At 40.6% G+C, this 17,385-nt stretch overlaps 1 protein-coding gene across 1 annotated transcript in view; it reads left to right on the top strand.

Annotated features, from left to right (window-relative positions):
• The window catches only part of slc1a1 (solute carrier family 1 member 1), a 70,297-nt gene that overhangs the window by 19,494 nt on the left and 33,418 nt on the right, over positions 1 to 17,385 (top strand). The window contains exons 2-3 of the mRNA XM_072590450.1: positions 9,624 to 9,764; positions 14,619 to 14,711. Of these exons, the coding sequence (XP_072446551.1) occupies positions 9,624 to 9,764; positions 14,619 to 14,711 (234 nt within the window). The remainder of the gene's footprint in view (positions 1 to 9,623; positions 9,765 to 14,618; positions 14,712 to 17,385) is intronic.

The following is a 17,385-nucleotide window of genomic DNA, read 5'->3' as shown; positions in this document are numbered from 1 at the left end:
AGAGTGTACACCATGGAAAGTCCACCTACATCTGGTCTAGAATAGTTAACTTGCTTAGCAACATCCAAATGAGAACCAATCAAAATAAATGTTTGGTTAAATATTCACCCAGTTCTAATGGAGCTCGATACTGGTGTGGCTTTACCAGTCATTGCAGAACAAGGTTTTAACAAAATTCACTCTGGTCTCCAAGCCTTAAGTTTACGCAAGACCTCGGCTAGACTGAGAACCTGTACGGGGGACCTTTACAGATTAACGGTACAACTTTGGTTCTGGTTTCCTTTGAGAAGCAGCTGGTTCAGTTCCCACTGATTGCAATCAAAGACTCGGGCCCAAGCCTGATGGGGCGAAATTGGTTGAGGAAGATTCAATTTAATTGGCCCAACATTTTTTGATTAGAAAACAGCTGACTGAGTGAAGTCTGAATTAAATCCCTGGAGGTTTTTCAGGAACATCTGGGGACTATCAAAAGAGCCAAGGCCACCTTGCATGTTGACCAGGCAGCAACTCCCTGATTCTGCAAGGCCCACGCAGTGCCGTGTGTCTTACAGGGCAGCACCGGTTGTACTGATTGTGAAGCCCAATGGTCAGTTCCCCTTTGTCGGGATTTTAAATCAATGGTGAACCGTTTTTCACAGCTGGATAAATACTGAATCCCTCACATAGAGGATTTATATGGAAGGCTGGCGGGGGGACTAACCTTCACAAAGCCGGACATGAGCCATGAATATTTGCAATTGCAGTGAGATGAGTATGCTACAATTTATACCCAGAAGGGTTTGTTCTCTCTCTCTCTCTCTCTCTCTCTCTCTCTCTCTCTCTCTCTACATATATACATATGAGGTGCCATTTGAGGTATCATCAGCCTGTGCATTTTTTCAGCTGAAAATGGAGAACATTTTACAAGGTCTACTGCAGGTCACCATTTATCTTGGTGATATGCTAGTAACAGGGAAGACTAATGCAGAGCATTTAGAGAACATGGATGTAGTCCTTAGATGTTTCTCCCAGTTGGGCATATGCCTTGGAAGGGAAAAAAAGTGTGTTCCAAGCAGCCCAAGTGACTTATTTGGACTACAGAGTCAACAAGACCGCATTGCACTCGTATAAAGTGAGGGCGATCGAAGGTGCCCCGGCTCATGTGTCTGTACCGGAGCTTAGGTCTTTCCTTGGGCTGGTGCCTTATCATGGAAAGTTTGTACATAAGCTGGCCTCCATCCTGGCACCTTTGCATCAACAAAAGGTCAGCCTGATAATGGTTGCCTATCCAAGGGGAATGAAGAAACAGCTATCATCCTGTAAGGTATTGGCACATTATGATCCCAAGCAAGATCTGGTATTGACGTGCGATGCCTCCCCGAATGCCATTGAAATAGTACTTGATCAAAGGTGGCCCAATGGAGAGGAACATCCAATGGTGAATGCGTCCAGAACTTTGGCCAATGCAGAGACCAAATAGAAAAGGAAGGTTTGGCAGTCATATTTGGTGTCAGGAAGTTCCATCAATGTCTTTACGGACATAAAATTGTAAAGATAATGGACCACAAACCCCTGCTAGGTCTACGTAAAGCAGACAAGGCAGCGCTTCCCATAGCTTCAGGCCGAGTTCAGTGGTGGCTCTGATACTAGGTGTGTATAATTGTAAGTTGGAACACGGTCAAGGAGACCAAGAGGCCAATGCATATGCATTCGGATTGAGCTGCCTCCCACTGGCAGATACACTACCATTTAGTGGGACCAACAGTGGAAGAGTCCATTACGATTTTAAATTTTCTGGATGCACATCCAGTCACAGCTGACAATATGGACCCAGAAAGATCCAGTCCTGGCAAAACTGAAACAGCTGATGGTGATGTAGGGAAACCAAAGAGCCATCATAACTCGAATTGAAACTGGAGAGACCAGATCACAGTAGAGGGCGGTATATTATGATGGGAAGCAAGACTGTCCCAAGCAAAGTTCACCACCAGATACTGGCTGAACTCCACCAGGGTCGTCCAGGGGTTTCCAGAATGAAGGTGTTGGTGAGATGTAGCTGCATTGGTAGAGCAGTGCCAAGAGTCCCAACAAGATAAACATTACTGCCAGCAGCTCCCCACATTGGAGAAATGGCTGAGTAAAACCTGAACTTGGTTGCAATTTGAATGTGCAAGTCCTTTGTATCTTTATTTGCCTCACTCTTGTCTCCTCTGTGGGATTCTAGTTCCTTGCCACTCTAATTTAAACCATCCCCAAAGTCATAGTGAGGACACTGGTGTCGATCCTGCTGGGATCTGAACTGTTTAGCTTCTAGTTGACTTACTTTCTCTTGATCCATCCAAGTGCCTCAGCATTCCAATTCCCTCCATCTTACAGCATTCCTGATCTCACGAGCACATAGCATTGGGAGTAATCCTAACATTACTGCCTTTGAGATCCTGCTTAACATAGAAAACAGGAGCAGACCACTCAGCGCTTCAAGCCCACCCCACCATTTTATGTGATCATGACTGATCATCCAACTCAGTCCCCTGTTCCCACTTTCTCTCCATAACCTTTGATCCCTTTATAGCCCGAAGAACTATATTTAACTCCTTGAAAACATTCAATGTTTCGGCTTCAAAATCTTGCTGTGGCAGAGAATTCTGCAGGCCTCCACATGGATAGGGTAAATAGACATGGTCTTTTCCCTGGGATGGGGGAGAAAGTGAGGACTGCAGATGCTGGAGATCAGAGCTGAAAATGTGTTGCTGGAAAAGCGCAGCAGGTCAGGCAGCATCCAAGGAGCAGGAGAATCGACATTTCGGGCATAAGTCCTTCTTCCTGAAGAAGGGCTTATGCCCGAAACTTTGATTCTCCTGTTCCTTGGATGCTGCCTGACCTGCTGCACTTTTCCAGCAACACATTTTCAGCACCTGGGATGGGGGAGTCCAGAACTGGAGGAAATAGGTTTAGGGTGAGAAGGGAAAGATTTAAAAGGGACCTAAGGGACAACTTTTTCATGCAGAGGGTGGTATGTGTATGGAATGAGCTACCAGAGGAAGTGGTGGAGGCTGGTACAGTTACAGTATTTAAAAAGCATCTGGATGAGTATGTAAATAGGAAGGGTTTAGAGGAATATGGGCCAAATGCTGGTAATGGGATTAGATTAATTTAGGATATCTGGTCGGCATGGATGAGTTGGACTGAAGGGTATGTTCTGCATAGTACATTGCTAAGACTCTATTATTTCTCCTCACCTCAATACCAGATGATGTATTGCGTATCTTTAAATTGTGACCCCTGGTTCTGGAGATCAGATTTTTAAGTGATGTTCTTTGCTTAACAAACTCCTGGTTTTTAAATTTATTTCCTATAGCCCCCTATACTTTGCTGTAGGGTCTCTTCCCTCTTGTTTTATTTACGTTGTTGGGATAACCATGGACCATGGCCACTGGTTGCTCTCCCTCCCACTTTAGAATGTCCTGTAACTGCTCAATGACCTGGCACCAGGGAGGGAACAAACCATCTTGCCATCATGTCTGTGATACAGTATCCTCTCTCTCTGTTCCCTTTTATGATAGGATCTCCTAACCCCTTTGCTGTCCCAATCTTTTTTCTCCCACCTTGAACTGTTGAGCCCCTCCTGATGTCAGAGTCTTGCCTCTTGCTGCATTCCCCTAAGAAACCAGATTATCCAACGGTATCCGAAACAGAAAATCTGTTCATGAGGGAAATGGGCCAGGGAGCTCCTGCACTCCTTGCCTGGTGTCTTGACTCGCTCTGCTAGCCACCCATTCCCTCTCTTCCCCTGTGGTCTGATGACCTCGCTATAATGCTGCTCATCCAATCTCAGCCTCACTGTAATTCCAGACATAGCTCCAGATTCAAAACATAGATTTCCATTTAGTGAAGACACATCTTGCACAAGTGCTCACCCTGGTCATTGGAGGTGTTCCTGATTTTGTACATTTGACAGGAGAAGCATTCCTCCTGGCTGAACTGCCTTGCCATGCCTCAATCTAAAATACTCTTCAGCCCATCACATCCATGCCAGTCAAAAATAAGCATTCTACCCATTGTAATCCCATTGTCCTGCAATAACCTTGTATGAGTGCACACCTAAATGCTTCTTCAATGTTAAGAGGATTTCTGCCCCGACCACCCTTAGGGGCAATGGGTTAAAAACTATTCCAATGTCTGGGTGAAAAAGCTTTTCCTCACATCCCCTCACCTTAAATCTGTGCCCCAGGTCATTGACCCTCCATCAAAGAAAAATGTTTCTGCCTGTCTACCCTTCCTATGCTCATCAACATTATCCATCTCAATCATGTCCCTCTCAGTTTCCTCTGCTCAAAACAGCCTCAAACTGTCCAGTCTCTCTTCAGACCTGAAACTCTCCAGGAAACAGCCTGGTAAATCTCTTACTTCGTCTCCAGTGCAATCACATGATGTGGATTCCAGAGCTTTTATTTCACTTGCTCTTGTGCAAAGAATATTAAATATATACTGGGGACATTACCCCATTCCTGTACTTTAATCTGAACAAAATCAACAATTTTTATTTTTAAAAACTGAGTAAGTATTTACCTGGTCTTACCAAGGTCGCCACTCATTTCCTGCTGGTTTTCAGGTCCCACTGTATCAGCTCATATCTCCCTGCAATGTCACACTTCAACATTTAAAAAAAAACTTCTTCTGTCGCTATCCAAATCCTGGTCTCCTTGACACTCCCCTTTCACCAAACTCGCAGTGTTGCCACTCTGCTCCAGAGCACCAGAGACAGCTCTGTTATTTATAGCCCTGGGATTGAGATCTCTCTCCTGTCAGCCAGTTCTTCTCATGACCTCGGTCAAGGTAAGAGAAGTTTAGATTACTTACAGTGTGGAAACAGGCCCTTCGGCCCAACAAGTCCATACCAACCCACAACCCACCCAGACCCATTCCCCTACACCTAATACTACGGACAATTTAGTATGGCCAATTCACCTAACCTGCACATTTTTGGATTGTGGGAGGAAACCGGAGCACCCGGAGAAAACCCACACAGACATGGGGAGAATGTGCAAACTCCACATAGAGAGTTGCCTGAGGCAGGAATTGAACCCAGGTCTCTGGCACTGTGAGGCAGCAGTGCTAACCACTGTGCCACCGTGCCGCCCATGGTTATAAGATAGTTGGTGTCAGTCTGTTCAGAGTTGGGGTTGGTTTCCCAAATAACAGTAGCAACCCTCATGAGCACATTTGACAACAATATTTAGATTGGTTCAGAGGGAATGGAACACTTGTACAGTTAGAGGATGTTAGGTTAGAACGAATGACAGTAACAAAAAGACAGCCAGTGTCATCCAAACAATTCCAACTGACAAAATCCAGAGAAGTGAAGAGACAAGAATGTGCCAGGTGGAATGAGTATTCTGAACATAAAATGTACAGAATGTAATATTGAATAACTTTATTTCCATTAACAAAATAGTGATTGGAAAGTGTCGATAGACATTTGGAGGATTTCAAAGGCCGAAAGTAAAATACAAGAACACAGAGATTTAATTTGTGAAAGAGAAAGGTTGAAGTTTGATCAGGTGACAGAATGGAATAGACTGCAAAAGATAATTTAATGGTCAAAAGAATGAAAATTTGACAGTAATGGATATAAAAAAGGAAATTTAAAGAAAGATACACAAATGCTAAGAGGATGGTATAGTGGGCATTATTTCCCAGGGCCATCATAGATAGCTGCATGGTGGTATTCACAGGGAAGAGTTTTCATTAATGTTGACCCTGGACACCAGGAGGTATAATGGCATTAAGTCAAATACAGATATGGAAATCTCCTGCTGCTTACCACCTACCATCCTCCCTTTAGATTTTGAATTAGTGCTCATTCATTGTGAATATTCTATCATAGAACATAGAACATAGAACATAGAACAATACAGCACAGAACAGGCCCTTCGGCCCACGATGTTGTGCCGAACTTCTATCCTAGATTAAGCACCCATCCATGTACCTATCCAAATGCCGCTTAAAGGTCGCCAATGAATCTGACTCTACCACTCCCTCGGGCAGCGCATTCCATGCCCCCACCACTCTCTGGGTAAAGAACCCACCCCTATCAGTATGACCATCTTCAGCTAGATTCCAACTATCTCCCCATGATACCCAAAAACATAATCGTTGCTGAATTTCCGACATCTATTCTCTGGAACTCCCTGCTTAGCAGCATCATGGTTGTACCTATATGTTGTGGACTATAATGTTTCAAAAATTTGGCTCACCCCCACTTTTCAAAAACCATTATGAATAGACAATAATTACTGGCCTTGCTTTATGAAGCGAGGTTATAATGTCTCAATAAAATTCTGATAGGATATAAATCTGTATGACAACATTAACCAACATTCCTCAAAGAATACTGTCAGTTGAATTTCATTAATTTTTGTCATAAGGTGCCAAAATGGCTGGCACAGACAGAAGTAAAATGTACAGTGAGGATTGTCTTAGATTCAAGAGAAAAACTTGCATCATCCCACCCTGCCAATGTTTTTCTACAACCTCTACCATCGGGGAAAAGGTACAGAAGCCTGAGCACCTGCACTAGCTGATTTCGAAACAGTTTCTACCCTACTGTTGTTAGAATACTGAATGGACTCACAAACTCTTAACATTCGTCTGTACCTGTGTTTTGGTTTTTGCCGCTGTGTACCTATTATTTACTTATCTGTGCTACTTAACTCTGTGATCTGCCTGCATTGCTCACAAGACAAAGCTTTTCACTGTGCCTCAGTGCACATGACAATAAATTCAATTCAATTTTAAAAAATCAATTCAACTATTAATAATCATAGTTATTTTACAAGTATAGTCATTTTTGTTACATAGGATATTCTCACAGTTAACTTGTGCATAGCAACTTGCTGCAAAATAATGAGTAACCAGATAATGTATGTTTATTACTTTAAAGGTACATATCAGTGAAAATTGTTGTTATTGATTTTAGTTTAAGAATTTTGAGATTGAATTGAAAATCCCTGTCTGAGAGATACTGAACCTGAAGGACTGCATGTCACTATCTGGAGACAAAACTGTGGAAGATTCCATCAAACAAACACTTTGTAGATGTCGAGAGTATTGTCTAGGGATCGGTTAATGGATCTCTTATATTTCAACAATGTGGTTATATTCACTTGCCAGACATCTCAATATTTCTTTTGGCATCTCTCTGCATAAGCATCATCTGGGGAGATAAAAGGATATTTATTTTGTTATATTAATTGATTTTTAAACCTATGTGAACTGCAAGTGGTTTTAACATGAGACTTGTCGAAATAACACAAGTTAAGAATGAATCTGATTGCTTCATTGACAACAATTAAGAACAACTGGCATTACTCATGAGAATGACAAAGTTTAATACATAATATTAACCAACATTGTATAAAATCAAATTGTAAAACAAAAAAGTGTGATGTTATTTCATAAGATTTTTGAAAATATTTAGAATCTCTTATAAAATTAGCAATGTCAGAAAATGTGGGAGGTCGATTTATACTTTTAAGGAATTAACCAGCAGAGTGTGTCAGCTCACTAATAACAAACTTGAAGTTTTATTCCCAATTTAGTCCAACTAGTGAGTTACTGATGCCAAATGAGTGTCTCAAGACACTTCACCAATTAAGAGCCACAGAAACACATTGTTAACTTGAAACTATTATGACAACTGCAGTTTAAGCCCTTGTACAGGAATGGTGTGTGATGTCTGCAATATTTTTTGGATCAAAAAGCAGCCTAGTCACTTGTAGCCTCACAGAAATAAGTCAGACTAAAGAAACATTGCAGGATCCTCTTTGGCAGTGTCTCTAACTGACAAAGGTCACAGCAGTGCACCCTCCAAGAACACTCTCTAAAAGTGGGGCCTCATGTATGTCATCTGACCCAGTTTAGACTTAAACTGAGTTTCAAAAAAAACACTAACATCCAAAGTGAAATATTTATTCTGTTTCTCTCTCCACAAATGCCAGATCTGTGAAGCAAAGGGGTGGATGCTGTGGGAGTGCCTTTCCTTGAGACCTATGTATTGCAGTTGCCCCACTTCTGAACAGCTGGTTTCCTGAACACTTAGCCCCAATGATATTGGCTCAATTCTTCTTAATCTGGTGCAATTTGACAATTTTGATATTGATAATTTCAACAATTTATTTGGCAACATTCTGCCATTTTTTCTCATCAATGCTCCACTGTTTTTATGTGTCACTTTAAAGCTAACAGGATACTTCAGATAATTGATTTATCTTAAATTAACATGTATCGAGTTGGATTTCAGAAACTAGGTTGATTTCACAGATTACTGCCTAACTAACATACAAAGCCAGTTATTAATAAGATTTTTCCAGGGTATAACTTTCTGATATATCTTGCATATAGATACATTGGTAAGCCTTGTGAGCAGGCTGAGTACATTACGGTCTGAAATATACCAGGGCTATCCAATATCTAATTATACAATAGCCTAATAGGGCAGCACGGCGGCTCAGCAGTTAGCACTGCTGCCTCACAGCACCAGGGTCCCAGGTTTGGTTCCAGCCTCGGGCAACTGTCTATGCGGAGTTTGCACATCCTCCCTGTGTCTGTGTGGGTTTCCTCTGGGTGCTCTGGTTTCCTCCCAAGGATGCGCAAGTCAGGTGATTTGGCCATGCTAAATTGCCCATAGTGTTAGGTGCATTAGTTAGAGGGAAATGGGTCTGGGTGGGTTACTCTTCAGAGGGCCGGTGTGGACTGGCTGGGCTGAAGAGCCTGGTTCCACACTGTAGGGAATCTAACTTAATTCAGGATGTAACAATTATGATTTCTCTTTGATCTGAACCGAATATTGTGGCTTTTGCTCATGTTCTTGCCTAATTGTCCAATCTTGATTCACTTGATGAGGTATAACTTGCAGATATGTTTAAGTTAATGGGCAATTAACAGTCAAAACAAGCTATACTTATTTAGCTTAATTTAAAGTTTTATTTAAACAATAAGAGAAAATAGAAAGAAAACATGAAACTGCAATTGCAAAAGTATACATGCTCTTTTCAAACTGCAAAAGTCTGAGCTCTTACATTTTAGCTTCCAGATCCAGATGAAAGAACATATTCTTTGGGGCAGAGTTTAAACACACTTTTTTTGGTCAATTATATTTCAAAGAAGCAGATGGAATGGAATGAACAAGATTAGCATTAAAACAATGGAAGGAAAATGTTTTTGATTATTAACAATTGAACCACCATCCTGGTAGCATAACCCAGCAACTAGTTAAAAATTACTGTCATGGTAATACAGAACTGGAATTGTCCTTAAATAATTAGAAGCATTATTTAATCACCTAAGGTCAGGTTAACATTCCAGTGATGCTGCATAGGAAAAGACTAACTTATTTGAGATAGACTGCAATCTGTAACACTTCACAACTATTTTGTTTAACTTTAAAACAAATTGTCGATTCCTAAAGCTTGTGACTCTTTTATTAAAATATCTTAGTGATTTATACAACAGCAGTTTAAAATACGTCAATCCCCAAATTTTTGCATTTGGGTAAAAATGGTCAAATGTCTCTAGAATTGATAAAGATTCTCAGATGCTGTCCTATTGATTGCCCATTGACCACATGATATTTTGCTTTCTAGGTATTGTGACCGGGATTCTGGCACGTGAATTTGCTGTTTTGTCAAACCTAGACAAATTTTACTTTGGCTTTCCTGGAGAGATCCTAATGAGAATGCTGAAGCTGATCATTTTACCTTTAATTGTCTCCAGTATGATTACAGGTAAATAATTGTATTGAGTTGCATTTAAGACTGAGTGCATTGAAAATCAGGAAGATTAATTTTCAGAATCATTGATTTTTTTTTCAAACTGTTTTAACTGGAATGTAATTGGCAATATTTGTAACAATTTTTATTAACTGTAGCAGATTTTCTACTTATAGAGTCATAGCCACAGAATTATACAGGACGGAAACAGACCCTTCAGTCCAATTTACCATGCCAACCAGATATCCTAAATTAATCAAGTCCCATTTGCCATCATTTGGCCCATATCACTCTAAACCCTTCCTGTTCATATACCCATCCAGATGCCTTTTAAAAGTTGTAATTGTACCAGCCTCCACCACTTCCTCTGGCAGTTCATTCTGTAGAAACACCACCCTCTGCGTGAAAACGTTGTCCCTCATGTCCCTTTTAAATCTTTCCCCTCTCACCTTAAACCTATGCCCTCTAGTTTTGGACTTCCCTACCCTGTGAAAAAAGACCCAGGCTATTTACCCTGTCTCTGCCCCTCATGATTTTATAAACCTCTATAAGGTCACCCCTCAACCTCCAACAATCCTGGGAAAATAGCTCCAGCCAATTCAGCCTCTACCCATAGCTTAAACTCTCTAAACGAGGCAACATCTTTGTAAATCTTTGCTGAACCATTTCAAGTTTAACACAGTTTATACCAGGGAGATCAGAATCAAACACAGTGTTCCAATGGTACAGCTGCAGCATGACCTCCTAACTCCATTACTCAATGCATTGACCAATGAAAGCAAAAGTGCCAAACGCCTTTTTCAGCACCTGTTTACCTGTGACTTCAAGGAACTATGCACCTGCACCTCAAGGTCTCTTTGTTCAGCAACACTCCCTTGGGCTCTACTATTAACTGTATAAGTCCTGCCTTGATTTACTTTTCCAAAGTGCCCTTTCCACTTTCTACCTTTAAACCTGACATGACAAAATCAGCCTTCCAAATAAGCCATCATTTATACTGAGTTCAACATCAGTTTCTATAATGGGCAACCAATCTACAATGCCTGGTTTACATTTGGCAGCAAGATGAAAACGTATGGTGTTCACATATAATATGAGTTGTAATTGTACCGGCCGATGTATGTTAATTTACAGCATGCAAATCAATGTATAAGTTCACTTTACTTGAATAGCATGGTGCATCTGTTGCAAATATCTCTCATCACATTTTAAACTCTAAACCCATCACCCCACTGACTTGTGTGCAGACTCACTTCCAGAAAAAATTGAGGAATTGAGCAATATCAATTCTTAGCAATAATCATAAAGTTCCATTAACAATAGTAACACACTGAATACTTGCTATGAGAACTACCTATAAGTAAATTAAAAATCATACAACAGCAGATTATAGTCCAACACGTTTACATGAAAGTACAAGCTTTTGGAGCACTGTGCCTTCATCAAGGAGCCAGTAAATTATACATTGAGACAGATTATTCCAGTAGCAGGAATAGACTACATGTTATGACATTAAAATAAATATCATGCCTTTATACCATACCTTGTCACATCCATCTGAAATATCCCATGAGGCCATTCTTGATAGAACAGAGAGAACTGGGAGATGATATGATGGCGATGTTTAAAATGATCGTGCAACTGAACACTATGGAAAGAAACAAATCTCCATTGCTTCCAGTAAACAAAGAGTCTACAAGAAAACAATGGAATTTTTTTTAAAACTTAGGATAAAGAGGAAGAATTTTTTAAAAATACAGAAATTTTTGATTTTGTGGATTAGATGACTAGTGTTTATGACTGAACCAAAATCCATTTGAGTAGTAAATTATAATTGGTTTAGATTAAAGAGGAATAAATGAATTTGAGTAAAGAATCGGTGTATTGATTTAAGCTGTTGCTTTGAAAAACCAATGCCCATCAATCCAGATGGGATAACTAAAGTAGCCTGTTTCAATATTGTGGTTTTCCAGTAATTCTGTGCAAGTGAACTTATGGAAAATGAAGATGTAGTGCAGTGATAGCAGCTACACTCAAAAGAACTTCAATAGTATTAATTAGTATCTGGATTGGTGGTGCTGGAAGAGCACAGCAGTTCAGGCAGCATCCAAGGAGCTGTGTTCTTCCAGCACCACTAATCCAGAATCTGGTTTCCAGCATCTGCAGTCATTGTTTTTACCCAGTATTAATTAGTAGCTGACCCATGTCTGGTAATATTGGTTGAAAAAGTAATATTGATCAATGCACCAGGAGAATATGCCCTTGTTCTTCAAACCACTGAAACAGTTAACAAGAGTCTCAACTTATCTCATTTGAGTTAGCCTCTGTACTGCACTCTGACCTGTCAGCCTGAATTCACAAAAGTGGTGCAGGGGTAAGTGTGAAACCAAGCACATCAGTCGTGTTAGTGATATAGAAATTAATCTCAACTAATTGTGCTTCTATTATTCAAAGTTGTCATTGCTCTCTTACTCCAGTCAAAAAAAATGTAAATTTAAGCCACATTCCAGATAATTGAGTGCATAATCTAGGGATGTCATTTTTGGGGATTCTGTGTTGCTGAATGAGTTGACTTTCAAACTAGCTATTAAAGTGAGGACCTGTCTGACTTTTTCAGTACACTTACAAGATCCCCTGACACCAATCAAAAGAACAACAGGGGAGTTCAGCTCGGATCCTTAAATAAACGCTCTTTTACCGAAACCATAAAAACAAATAATTCAAGCAAATTACCACATACTCATGTAAAAGTCAAGTTACTAAGATTACATTTTCAGCCAGTGGGTAAAAACTTGAGTTATACGCAATTAGGTGTGGTCTGGACATGGCTCAAATAAGACAACTTCTCTTTAACATTTATATATAAAATCCTCCTGGTCAGAAACTCTCAAATTTTCTCCATCATTTCTTCATCCATCCATCCATTATCATGAGTTTGAGTTACTTTTTGTTTTCGGAATTGTGCTGTTGGGTTTTTTCTTCAATGGAAAAGCACGAACACTGTTTTCTTTCCAACATTTCTCACTCTTTGGATGATGAACATTTCGGAATCCATGGGAGTCTCATCCATGTACCTAACACAGGCCAATCTTCAATTGATGTTTAATTATAAACCCATTGAAATGAGATAACCCTGTCCTCAGCTTCTTCTGGGGGACACTGTAATTGGCAAATAAATAATAGCACTAACATATAGGCTATAAGCTGTAGAAGCAGAACGAGGCTATTCGGTCCATCAAGTCTATTTCACCATTCGATCATGGCAGATATGTTTTGCAAACCAATTCTCTGTCTTCTCCCTGTAACCCTTGATCCCGTTACCAATCAAGAACCTATCTATCTCCGCCTTAAGTACACTCAATGGCTTGGCTTCCAAGCTTGACAGCCGTCTGTGACAGTGTGTTCCACAGATTCATCACCTTCCTTCATGTCAGTCTATGATTATTTTTCTATTGTGTGATTTAATTTGGTTGTTGACTAGCAAAATTCTCAAGAGAAAATCAGCTCAGAGTGCCATGATAAATTGGTTTCCTTTGGATTGTGATGTTGAGAGCTTATTAGTTTTATGTTTTAAAATTTTATTCATGTCATTACTTCCTCCATAACCTATAGCCTAGGTTCCTATTAAAGTATCCACAATTAAAAGGTCAAATATTTTTCTGTGTTCACTTCTACAGTAGGCATCACCTGAAATACTGCATATGAACTACTAAGTTGAAAGCTTACCCAAAAGCTTCATGGAACAACACATTCTATGGACCAACACGCACAACCAGCCTGTGTTTGCAAATATTGCACAACTTTGTGCTGCAGTAGAGCAGGGCCACTTTGACACCAGCGGTTTACATCAATAAAAGCCAATAAATTGCTGAGTCTGTAGTGAAAAGCAAATTCCATCGCCTTGCAGACTGAGTCTTCAGATGATTCTCCATCTCCCAATTTCTGTTGTCATGGAAAATAGTTTCTCTTCTTTAAAGGTGCACCATCCAAGGCTGGATTTGAAATTTACAGTGCCACTTTTTTTGCTTATTTCAAGGTAAACATTTTGATGGATTCTTGAGAAATTTATATTCCACTCTGGCAATTTTTCTTACAATTTCACTTTCCAACTGCAGCCACATGCTAGACTTTCTTCTGTCTGTTCATTTATTCTTGTGCACCTACATAAGCAGTATAGAGGTCCTCCTCCAAAGTCTAATTAGCTTCTCCAAAATTTTGAATCCTTTAGTTGCTGAACAGTTATTTATCTGCTTTACAAATCAACAACTTATGTTTGCAACAGATTCTGTATCTGCCATTCTTTCTTGATACAACATTGCTATATTAGAAGGTGAGACACAATTTGCTTCAGTGAGGTAGCTTTAGTTGTTTTAGATGTTGATATCAGGAATGAAGCAGTTACCTTCGGGGTGTGTTGATCTATGACTCTATCAATAAGGAAGCTTGCACCAAGCTGGGTTTGACTCCAGTTGAAAGCAGTGGTATGTACAAGGAGTTCGGATTTTTTGTTTAGATGGTGGTCGACTTTAAAACCCAGCCTCATGTCTATGCAGCACTTTGCTGTTTGAGGGACTTTGTGTTGCACAAATTGACTTCTGTATGTTCCTGCTGTACCATAGCGGTCACAACGGCTATGAGAAACTTTTTGGTATCCTGAAATTGTACAAGTTCTTTCTTTATTATATTGAAAGATTTGCTAAATTATTCAGTGATTTAGACAACAGAACAGTGGTACAATAAATTAGAGACTGTAGTTTGTCACCAATAGATATGCTTTTCAGAAGTTGACAAATAGATCATTTAAAATATTTTGTTCTCGATTTAAGTAATAGCACTGTGCTAACAAAGTTGCTGAACTTTTCCCCACAGGAGTTGCTACCTTGGATTCGGATGTTTCTGGGAAAGTTGGAGTGCGGGCAGTGATATATTATTTTTCCACCACTATAATTGCTGTAATTCTAGGTAATAAATATCACTATATAATATTACATAGACCGTACAGTCTTTAACTCTTTTGTTTATCATATTTCAATGGTACATATCTTAAATATATTGAGAAAAGATATATTTTGTTGAAATTTTGCATCTTGTACCCTTAAGGACATTCATGTGAATGCCAAATATAAATGGGGAGCAATATTTGATGGTTGGCAAGTAGGTTTTGGGGCATTCTCCTTAGCAATGCTTATACATTCAGAGTCCTTTGGTCACAATTCCAGCCCTGAACAGTGTCCAACCTACCTCACAGATTCGACTGGCAGGGAAAAGTGTCTCAAAGACAGGTGAAGTTAGCTGTCTTAAACTGCTTTTTTTTAACCCTTAATGGGATACTGTCATAAAGCCAAAAAAGATGTTTTGCCGACCGTTACAAATGCTGAATGTGATAAGTGCCAGGGCAGGTGTGGTGCCAGATGTGTAACCCATTGATTGACTGTACAGAACAACCCGTCCTGTGGACCGTCTGCAATGTGCAGTCATTCTCAACCAGCCTGTGATTGCAAACTTCAGAACACAAAGTCCAACAGTAGATGCGATTTTTGATATTGGACAACAGTTATAGAACATAGAACATTACACTGCAGTACAGGCCCTTTGGCCCTTAATGTTACGCCGACCTGTGGAACCAATCTGAAGCCCATCTATCCTACACTATTCCATTTTCATCCATATGTTTATCCAATGACCATTTAAATGCCCTTAAAGTTGGCGAGTCTACTATTGTTTCAGGCAGTGCATTCCTTGCCCCTACTACTCTCTGAGTAAAGAAACTACCTCTGATATTTATCCTATATCTATCACCCCTCAATTTAAAGCTATGTCCCCTCATACTAGCCATCACCATCCAAAGAAAAAGGCTCTCGCTGTTCACCCTACCTAACCCTCTGACTAAGTTATATGTCTCAATTAAGTTACCTCTCACCCTTATTCTCTCCAATGAAAACAGCCTCAAAACCCTCAAACTTCCCTCATAAGACCTTCCCGCCATATCAAGCGACATCCTAGTAAATCTCCTCTGCACCTTTTCTAAAGCTTCCACATCCTCCTTATAATGCAGTGACCAGAACTGTATGGAACGCTCCAAGTACTGCAGCATGACCTCGTGGCTCCGAAACTCAATACCTCTACCAATAAAGGCTTGCGCACTAACAACAGAGCACCAGGCCGTGCACTCAGAGCATGCACAGATCAACTGGCAGAGGTCTTCTTGGACATCTTCAACCTCTCCCTGCAGCAGGCCACTCTCCCTGCCTGTTCCAAGAGGCCAACATCATCCCTGTGCCTAAGAAGGCTCATGCAGCATGTCTCAGTGACAACCGCTCAGTGGCCCTAACTTCGGTGGGCATGAAGTGCTTTGAAAGGTTGGTCATGGCATTACTCAACTCCAGTCTCCCCACTATTCTTGACTCACTCAATTTTCCTATCGGACCAACAGATCCACATCAGATGTAATATCACTTGCCCTTCACTCCTCCCTAGAACATCTTGACACCAAGAACAGCTATGTAAGAATCCTATTCATTGCCTACAGTTCAGCCTTCAAAACTATTATCCCCTCGAGACTGATTACTAAACTCAGTGATCTTAGACTAAGGCTCACTCTCTGCATCTGGATCCTCAGTTTCCTGTCCCACAGACCACAATCAGTGAAGACTGGGGACAATATTTCATCATCACTAACACTCGTCACTGGAGCCCCCCGGGGTGTGTACTCAGCCCCCTACTGTACTCACTGTATACCCATGGCTGCATCACCAAGTACCAGACTAATGCCAATTAGATTTTCGCTGATAACAGCACCATTGTCTAAAATGGCGATGAAACAGACTACAGATGGGAGGTGGAAGACCTGGGAAAATGGTGCACTGAGAACAACATAACCCTCAATGCCGGCAAAATCAAAGAATTCATTATTGACTTTCAGCAAGATGTTACTCATGCCCCCCCCGTACACATTAACAGCACAGAGGTGGAACGAGTGCAGAGAGTTACGCTCCTGGGAGTGGTCATCCACAACAAGCTTTCTTGGACTCTTCATGTGGATGCCCTGGTTACAAAGGCCCAACAATGTCTCTTCTTCCTCAGGCAGCTGAGAAAATTTGGCATGACAGTGAATAGCCTTGCCAACTTTTATAGGTGCGCCATCCAGAGCATTCTGTCTGGATGTATCACTACCTGGTTTGGCATCTGTACCATTCAAGATTGAAGACGATTACAGAAAGTGGTGAACTCGGCCCGGACAACCACAAAGGCCAACCTCCCATCTATAGAATCCATCTACCAGGCCCACTGTCAAGGAAAGGCCACCAGCATTCTCAAAGATCCATCCCACACCGGCAATGTTTTTCTACAACCTCGACCATCAGAGAGAAGGTACAGAAGCCTGAACACACGCACCAACGGTTTTGAAACAGTTTCTACCCTACTGTTGTTAGAATATTGAATGGATTCACAAACTCTTAACATTTGCCTGTACCTATGTTTTTGTTTTTGCCACTGTTTACCTGTTATTTACAATCCATGCTACTTAACTCTGTGATCTGCCTGTATTGCTCACAAGACAAAGCTTTTCACTGTGCCGCGTTACACATGACAATAAATTCAATTCAATTCATTGTATGCCTCCTTTACAACCTAA

Source organism: Chiloscyllium punctatum, chromosome 2, assembly GCF_047496795.1.
Source record: "Chiloscyllium punctatum isolate Juve2018m chromosome 2, sChiPun1.3, whole genome shotgun sequence".
Taxonomy (NCBI): domain Eukaryota; kingdom Metazoa; phylum Chordata; class Chondrichthyes; order Orectolobiformes; family Hemiscylliidae; genus Chiloscyllium; species Chiloscyllium punctatum.
Note: the sequence above shows the minus strand (reverse complement) of the source record. Positions and strands in the feature narration are given on the sequence as shown.